The 9,623-nt window shown below is 34.4% G+C and overlaps 1 protein-coding gene across 1 annotated transcript; it reads left to right on the top strand.

The window, feature by feature from the left end:
* Positions 1 to 3,610: 3,610 nt before the first annotated feature.
* LOC110999087 (cholinesterase 1) lies at positions 3,611 to 9,150 on the top strand. Its single transcript, XM_022267986.2, has 3 exons — positions 3,611 to 3,810; positions 5,918 to 7,200; positions 8,340 to 9,150. The coding sequence occupies exons 1-3, from the start codon at positions 3,649 to 3,651 to the stop codon at positions 8,545 to 8,547; spliced, it is 1,653 nt and encodes a 550-aa protein (XP_022123678.2). The 5' UTR covers positions 3,611 to 3,648; the 3' UTR covers positions 8,548 to 9,150.
* The last annotated feature ends 473 nt before the right edge of the window (positions 9,151 to 9,623 follow it).

The following is a 9,623-nucleotide window of genomic DNA, read 5'->3' as shown; positions in this document are numbered from 1 at the left end:
TTAGAAAATCAGAATTTCAATTACCAATATTTTTTAACACCATAAAATAATGTTACGTATTTGCGTTCCTACCAACTAGACGGACAAAAACTAACTCAAATTGCTAAAACTAAACTTCGTCAGGTCAGCAAGGAAACTGTTGTAGACTATCTGTTTCCACCGCCCAGCACCTCTCTTATGAGAGTGTACACTTTTGGAGAGGATGATTCATTTGATCGATCCATCTAGTGTATGAACTGCCACGTGATTTTTTGCTTTCTGTTTTGCCAAACACGACCAGTTTCCCCAAGTTCTCATTTTCTCTGCGCATTGTATAGAATGATGATTTCTTTTGTTTTTAATTTTTTTTGATTGTTTCTCAAATTTTTTACATCAATAAATGTGTATGAGACAAACCCTGTAAGTTGTCAAGAGACACTTGTGTTGGGGTTAACGCTACTTCCCTTATCTATACAAATTCTAAAAAGAATAGCTATAAACTTAATCTATGCATGCGTGTTTGTGTGTGTATGTGTATTTGTGTGAGTGAGTGTGTGCATGCTGTCAAGTATACAATTAGGCCTGTCTCAAACTAGCGAATTCGCACCAAAATGTGCTCAGGTAAAGTTCTCAGCCAACCTGCTACAAGCTTCTTACAATTATACAAAACTCTAGGATGAAGTCGGAGTTTAAAGTTCATTTGGTTGTAAATTTCAGATTCATTACTATTCAGTTTGGGATTCAGAATTTATACTGAAACCAATGCAGCGGAAGTAGACACTAGATGGCGTTATTATCAAATTGCTTATTATTATTTTTTTATCTTAGTTTTGAAACGATTTATCTAAAGGACTCGACACGTGGTGCTGTAATAATAATGATAAATCATTTACAATGAAAGTGCTACATTAAGATTGATTTAAAAATTAAATAAATAAATAAAATACCGCACAATCTGTCTTATAAAATAGGTATTCAAATGTATATTAATTATCATAATGTCATCATAATATTCTTATTCATACTTCACAATATTTTTTTTTCAAAAAAAATCTATCGAATATCGATCTTTAATTAATTGTCTAGAGATTTAATTAAACCTAATAATTTAAATACTTTACTGCGACAGATATACTTTCAAAAACATATTATAACATAGCATAATATATTGTTCCATATTTTTTGTTTCCGCCTTCGTACTCTAATTGGTTTTGTTCCCGGGAAACTTAATTTCCGTCCGGATATAAATGTACCAAAAATCGTTCAGGACATTCGGGAGCCAGTCTCTTACCTTTTAATCACGCAACCGATTGTGGTTTTTATATAGAGTTTTATTTGTGTTATAATCTCTATGTAGCTAACATAAAGTCTCTTTTTGTTTGTACGTTTAAATCTTCTAAACTACGCTTTCCTGTTTTGCACGTCGAGGCGGAAATATCTTGTTTGTGATATTCGGATTTCGGAGTTATAATTGAGAGCTTAAATTTAAAAAATCATCAAACAAGAATAGCATCAGCAGAAGATCAAATGTATGTAAAAAATCATCCTAACTTTTAAGAATAAATTGATGTGAAACAGCAATTATTTCTTCCTTTTGTTATGTACTATTATTATCTTATCTTATATCTTTAAACGAGCAATTCTTGTATATATGTATATAATTGGGATCTCGGGATCGGCTCCAACGAATTTCATGAAATTTAGTATACGGGGGGTTTCGGGGGCGATAAATCGATCTAGCTGGATCTAGCTAGTAGGAATAAATGATAGAAAATGACAAAAAGGTGGTGTTTGAGCAGTCCCAATTTAAACTATCGTAGGCCATCCAGGTACTGATAATTTATATGACATTTGAGTACCTACTTATTTTTATTTGGCTGATTATATAACGAAGAGCTGGCAGCTACTTCTGACAAAGAATTAGTCTAGCTATTCAAAGGGGAACGCTGCCAGTATCTTCGGAACCTTGCCTAAAGGGACTCCTTTTAATAACATTTTTTTAATAATTAAATTTTAAGGTTAGTTATTAGATATATTTTTATGTATTATGTTATTTCTGTATTAAATATGACTTTAATGATTAAGTTGTAAAATGAAATAAACATAGTCATATTTATTATACAGATGTATAAAACATGATTTTATGGAGTTAAATAATTTGGAAATAATAATTTTTATTAAAGGTACATATCATATATATATATATTTTTTTTTGTAATTCCAATGTCCACTAACTAAGATATTCCCTAATGTTTTCTTAGTTATAAGCTCATGTTTTATACATCTTGTATACTTTTTCTCGCAGGCACTGGAAGCTGATCACGTACTTGCCTATTAGATTTAAAAATTGATCACGAAACAGATTCAGAAATCTGAGGCCAAGACCTAAAAGAGGCCGTAGTGCCACTGATTATTATTATTAGTACACTTTTTGTGGGGCCGCCCTTACTTCCTTCTTCCCTTTGGTCCTTTCAATATAGGTTTCGTTAAGTCCATGTTTTATCCATTTTGAAGAAGACTCTCGAGTCGCCGAGGCCATCACAACGAATATTTGCGAGTCAAGGCCGCATGAGCAGCCATCCACACTATCGATATATCTACTTCATGAAAAACGTCATTGGAGTAGCTGCGTTACCTAAATAACCTAAACATTACTGCTGCCAACGCAATATATTATATATATATTGCGTTTTTATCACAAAAAAATGAAATGATGATGAAAAAAAAAAATGTTTTTATTTTATGTTCGGTCGGCTTACGGACCACAGACCGTTGCATAATTTTATGAATACCATTGATTCATTATATTGTTCATTTTAGGTAGGAGGGAATCCTAGGACGGATAGGCCAATCGAGTGGAAGATATGCGGCGCAAGCCTGCATGATAGAAAAGGCATGGCAAAGACGCTATGGTATCCTGTTATGGGGAAGTTACGTAGATGTAAATAAAGTTTTCATTACTTAGAAAAAATGTTTTAGGATTATTATGGGCGTTGGATCTCTCGTAAGCTGTAGACCATTTTTTTACGAACTCGATACCCGATATTGACAGTACCAAGTATATATCCTTGAAGCAGTTGTGACTGTGAAAAAGTATCCAGTCCTTCAAAGTGTAAAGTAGTGAGCAATGCTCGCTAACGCTCAAACCCAATAACCAAACCCTATGAACAAAATTCATTTTCGGCGACGGATAGAATGCAATCTCTTCGCTCTTTACACTTATATTTGATAATCAATATAAACCAAATAAAGTAAATAAAACCGTACAAATAATATTTTTTAATAACATATCAATCAATAGCTTTTTAAATATTTTAAAAACTAATGTAAGTTTAAATCTTAAGATAGGTTATTGGCACGTTTGAACTGTCATTTTCACACAAAGGTCTATACACCAATCCGACCTACCATGGAAAGCTTTAATCCACAGATAGCTATTACAATCCGTCGATTGGGTGTTGGTAATATTTGGTTTAGGATTACTATGGATTGAGATAGGTGATTGGGTTTGGGCGTTAAACAGGCCGAGCTGTCGCGATGTCACGAGCGCTCGCGTCGCGCTCGCGTCGTGGAGAGTGTGGATGGGAAGTAATGAGCCGAACCGGAGCGCATGTGTGTGTAATCAGGTGATTAGCCAAAGCGTGCCACGCTTCACGAGCGACAGACGCGATGATTGTAATATTTTGTCTGTTATTTTGTTTAACCAATGCGTTTGAGTCGCGCATAGTTAGTACCAGTCAGGGACCAGTGAAAGGGTACAAAGATGATGGGCTGTACAGTTTCTATAGTGTGCCATACGCCAAGGCTCCGACTGGAAGAGATAGATTCAAGGTAATTATAGCTAACTTTGTTTTTATGTTACAGGAGGGCAGGGCAGGACCCTTTTTTCTTTGATCTTCTTGAGATGCATGGGGAAGGTGCCTTTTTCAATATTATTGTATAAGACGTGTCTTAAGCGTGCGTATCTCATATTTGAAATAGATTCGATCGGCACTAATGTTATTAATATGTGGGCATTTAGAACCGCTCAAACTCAACGCAAACTCAAAATATCTTTATTCATTTAGATATGACTTATGAACGTCAAAAAAATTAAATTAATTGTAAATTTACATTTACTACCAGTTCGCAAGTCAAGGGCGTAGAGCGGGTAAGAAGAACTACCTAAACTAAAAAAATGTTAACGTGGAGACAGATAGGACAAATGGAGTGATTTATTTAATATAAGACATCATAATAAATTCTACAGTATATGTTAATAAAAGATATATTTATATGGGGTCCTAGCGCATTAAAGCTTTTTAGGGAATTATCAAAAAGGTTAGTCACAGGAGAACGAAGAGCTGGCAGCTACCTCGCACAAAGAATTAGTCTAGCTATTCAAAGGGGGAACGCTGCTAGTATCTTCGGAACCTTGCCTAAAGGCACTCCTTTTAATAATATTTTTTAATAATTAAATTTTAAGGTTAGTTATTAGATATATTTTTATGTATTAGGTGATGTAGTTGGAATAAATGTTTTATGTTTATATAAGTATACAATTATATATGTATAATAAAAGAAAGACAATCTTTACACAATAAAAAGGATATTTAGGTAAATTGACCCCCCACACTCGGACCATGGACACTTCTCTTTCATTCTCTTTCATTTGTCAAGTTGACAGTAATTTCTACATAACTCTTAGATTTTATAACGAAACTACATACTGTTGCACCATAAGAATGAATGCCGATTCAACATACGACTGGTTTAAGATTGTTAGTGATTGTTTATAATAATTCATTTGCAAGAATGTGTTACAAAAATGTTAAAAATCAAAATCAAAAATCATTTATATTTAATATAGGTAACATAATATGAACGTCAAAAAAAAAAAGAATATAATATAAATATTTACCTACAAGTGACATTTGAGTCATATCATTATAGTCAATTCTAATATTATCTTATCATTACTTAATATTATTATAATATATTATTATTTTATCAAACATAGATATTAATTAAGATTCCGCAAATCATCATTAATATAATAAAAAAATATTACCAAAAGTAATGTGTGTAGAAAATAAATCTATGTAAAATCCAATTTAAGACAAATTTGCACGTCATTATATAAGAATATGTGAACATTAGATTGTATATCATACATATCACCAAAACATTATTGTATTATATTCTTGCAAATAAATATTTTCATTATCATCATTACGCAATGTCTCTGGTCACACGATTGATCAACATTGGTCTCCGGCCGTCCACAATGGTTGATTTCATGCAGTATGAAATTTCTAGAACGAAAACTGTATTTTCTTTTGCAAAACCGCCGCCATATATATCAGTAATCATTCGAGCCCTCACTGGTGGTATGATGGAACTCTCGTCAATAGTATATTTCATGTTATCCATTTTATAAATAGAGGCAAAGAAAAAAACTTAAAACGGGAAATGAAATGAATCATGGTTTTTTTATTCCTAACAAAGAGGAGATACTTAAAATAATATCTTAATATATGTATTTACATGTTTGTCAGCGATGGACTCCTAAACTACCGAACCGATATCAATCAAATTTGCACACCGTGTGCAGTTTGATCTAACTTAAAATATAGGATAGCTTACATACATATTTAATACAATTCTAACAGATGGCGCTGTGTTAAAAGTACCAACGTTTCACAGAAGTTCTGCTACCGTTTCCCTTGAATAGTTTACTACTATGTAATATAACAAAAAGCTTAGCCACAGCAAAGCTTGGCCGAGTCTGCTAGTTATTGTATATGTATTTGTTGACTTTCAACTGCTAGTCTACATATAGAAAAGATCATCATGACAAGGCGTTATCGTCAATTAGCTATCATTTGAGGATAAAATTATAGGTTAAAATTGTATAAGTTCTAATGGATAACGTATGCATTTATAAATTCTATTCTAGGCACCGCTACCAGCTGCGGATCGGCCTTACGTGCTTGAAGCTGTCGACAAAGGCATCACCTGTCCACAACAAGATTTATCCATGATGGTAAAACGGAGTTTGCTACCAACAGAAGACTGTTTGATTGCAAACATTTTCGTACCGGATACCACAAAAACAAATCTACCAGTAATAGTCTATGTGCACGGTGGAGGCTATATAGCCTGTTACGGAAATTTAGTAACTTATAAGAATTTAGTGAAAAGCAAAGATGTGATTGTCGTCACTTTTAATTACCGGCTAGGAGCGCATGGATTTCTTTGTTTGGGGACAGAAGATATCCCTGGCAATGCTGGTATGAAGGATCAAGTCGCTCTTCTGCGTTGGGTTAAGGAGAACATAGCAAATTTCGGCGGGAACCCAGAAGAAGTCACCTTAGCTGGTTATAGCGCCGGATCGTCATCTGTCGATCTACTCATGCTGTCACATACAACGAAAGGTCTATTCAAAAGAGTGATACCAGAAAGTGGCGCGAATACAGCAGCTTGGAGTGTTCAAACTGATCCAATTAAAAATGCTCAAGAATATGGGAAAATTATAAACTTTACCGATTACACAAACGTGGAAGCCCTCCAAGAGTTTTATAAAACTGTTTCATACGAAATTCTCACTTCTGGTGAAATGAGTCTTCTAAGTCGAACTGACTCCACATTCTTAATGTCTCCCTGTGTAGAGCGTGAAACAGATGAAGAAGAGTTTCTCACTGAGAGTCCGGTAAACATCTTAAAGAGTGGGAAGTATAATAAAGTACCGATGCTGTATGGTTTCGCTGCTATGGAGGGCCTATTGAGGAAAGACACCTTCGATCAATGGAAAAATGAAATGAACGAAGATTTTGCTCAATTTCTACCACCGGATTTGCAGTTTGAAGATGATAAGGAAAAAGCGATGGTTGCTGAGAAAATTAAGAAATTTTACTTTGGAAATGAGCCGGTTAGTAACGAGAAGGTTTTGAGTTATGTAGACTTTTTCTCGGATGTCTTCTTCACATATGCGACACTGAGATCTGTTAAGTTGCATGTGGAAGCGGGCCATGATAAGATATATCTGTATGAATATTCCTTTGTACATGATGATATACCCACAATACCGTACACAAATGTGCGTGGAGCAGCTCACTGCGCCCAATCTAGCGATGTGGGAGATGGGAATTTTACACATATGGATGAAGGGCTCTTCTCAAAGCCTGCCAGGGATATGAAGCAGACTGTACGAGATCTTTGGTACAACTTTGTTAGTACAGGGTATGTATTTTTTTCATGTAACAGGACGCAAACGGGCAGAGGGCTCATCTGATGTTAAGTGTTACATTGCCAGGAGGCTCGCAAGTGCGTTGCCGGCCTATTAAAAAAATATATAAAAGTGATAAATATTTCTCGTATATGTCAAAAGCGTTCAGACTCCGAGTCTTTAGTGCATGGAGATATTCTTCATCAGCTTCCTGTTCTCGCTGAACCAAACTAATCTTAATATACTATATAAATTACGCGTCACATTGTTGGTTTGTCCGCTATGAAATCCAAAACTACTTAACCGATTTTAATTACATTTGCATTCGTTTGGGTGGAGCCTTGGATGGTTTAAATTCACAAATCATCCCGCCAGATGGCGCCGCAGCCGGTAAATTAATACTTTGTTTAATATCTGTACAACTTAAGAATAACGTGCACTTACGCTAAGTCAGGCTGTTTAGTTCTGTTTAAATAAAACACTTTTAACAGTTCGGCACCCAATAAATAGTATCGCTACCACTAGTTTTTATCACTAGTTTTTATCAAAAATCAGCAAGTGCATATCATGAAGAAACATATGATACTTAAGAAAGATGTCATTTTCAATAGGAATTTGGACAAATATTAATAAAAAAATACGCGCCTTTTTCTGTCACAGATTTTAATCATATATAAATTGAACATTTTTCACTTTCTAAACGTATTTAACTAATACCAGTATATTTTTATACATTTTAATTTATAAGTTTAATATAAATCTTTAATTTGGAAAAAAACAAAACATTTGTTTTTATATTCGATAAAATGAAAAAGCAGCAGTAAAAAGAGGCTGTATAATGCCTCCTGTCTCATTTTCTCCCACGTTAAATCTTATGAATTTATTTTTCCGTCTCTTTTTAGTGACGCTTTTTCCGTTGCATCCGGTTTAAAATCACAACGATTCTAGAGAAGTTTCACTTCAAAAACTTGGCTGTAACATGGATCTTAATTCTTTTTATAAAAAAACATCCCGTATACAATAACTTATAATATATAGAGGGCTAGACCTAAAAAGATTGTAGCACCACTTATTTTTTTTATTACTCCTGTTATATACTATCTATATACTTTAACAACTGTCTTTGGTTTCCTATTTTTACTTTTTTTTCCAGTCAACCAGTACCAGAGGGATCTGACTTCCCGTCATGGCCACCAGTAGGCAAAGATTGGACTCCATACATGGTGATAGACAATCCTATGCGCCTGAGTGATTCATTGCTGAAGGAAAGAACACAGTTCTGGGATGAGATTTACTCAAAGTACTACCGCCAGCCGTCTCCACCATCTATTTCAGCAACCATAGACCACACTGAATTATAGATAGTGTTAATGGTATATTAGAATACGTAATATTATACACAGAAAAATATCTTTTCATTAATTTAATTATTATAAAGCATTAAATAGTTAAATAAATTTTATTTTATATCACGGTATGCCGGTGTCGGTTTTTGTGACGGTGTACAGGTATCGGTTTTTTGTGATGGTGTGCGCGCGCATCGTAAAAATTTATTCTCACCATTTTTCCCTAACGCGCGAAAGATGTATCACTTCAAAAATATTTGTGTTGTAATAAATTATCTGCATGTCATGACATCATCGTCATCGTCTGCGAAATAATTGTGTTTCGATATGGTTTCTAATGAATATTCTTTCAGTTATATAAAACATCATCAATGGCTATAGAGCCCCTTATGGGTCTTAGCCTGCTCAAGTTATCCCCATCGCAATCTATTTCGTGCTTCTTATGTCCAACTTCAAACACCCACTGTTCTTAACAAATGCGACCAGCGAAGCGTCGGTCTACCGGTCTCTTACCACGAGGTTGTGACTTCAGTAAGGACCTGTCGTCCACCATTCGGTGGACATATACCACATGAAATCGAGAACATTCAGCTTTTTGATAAATAAATGTTTTTGTATAATCAGTATCTTTTTCTTTAAAGCCCTTCCGGGTATTTTCTAAAGTCGTAAAAAATTAATAAAAAATATAATTAATAGAAAAATATAACTAACACCAAATACACGAATTCAAGTACGACCAGTCACCACAAGTAGCACCCGTTCACGAGTATGACGCATGGCCAGATATCGGCCCTCTCGTTTTAGATTGTCAAATGTTCATGAAACGGATACCAGATTTCTGTATCCGTTTTGGTCCAGATCTAAAAATGTTGTTACGCAACTGATTTTTTCTATCGTTATGCCAAAGTACTGGTAGCAATTTCTCTCTGAATCGTGATAAACCTACGTTAAGCGTTGGTTCTATGTACTCCCAGTAGAAGAATCAATTAAGTTTTGGTGCTAATAAAAAAAGTAAAAAGTTCATCCATTTTAAGTACATTTTCATTCCTATATGTAAGAGTTGGAAAGCCTTTGAAGTAAAAAAATTGTGA

This window comes from Pieris rapae, chromosome 23 (assembly GCF_905147795.1).
Source record: "Pieris rapae chromosome 23, ilPieRapa1.1, whole genome shotgun sequence".
Taxonomy (NCBI): Eukaryota; Metazoa; Arthropoda; class Insecta; order Lepidoptera; family Pieridae; genus Pieris; species Pieris rapae.
The sequence above is the reverse complement of the archived record's forward strand: the minus strand, read 5'-3'. Positions and strand labels throughout refer to the sequence as shown.

Bases quoted from the DNA above. Each gene is read 5' to 3' on its own strand.
- LOC110999087 (XM_022267986.2), top strand. From the start codon at position 3,649: ATGATTGTAATATTTTGTCTGTTATTTTGTTTAACCAATGCGTTTGAG. The intron at 3,811-5,917 runs GTAATTATAGCT...ATTCTATTCTAG, and splicing joins CTGGAAGAGATAGATTCAAG to GCACCGCTACCAGCTGCGGA. The intron at 7,201-8,339 runs GTATGTATTTTT...TTTTTTTTCCAG, and splicing joins TACAACTTTGTTAGTACAGG to TCAACCAGTACCAGAGGGAT.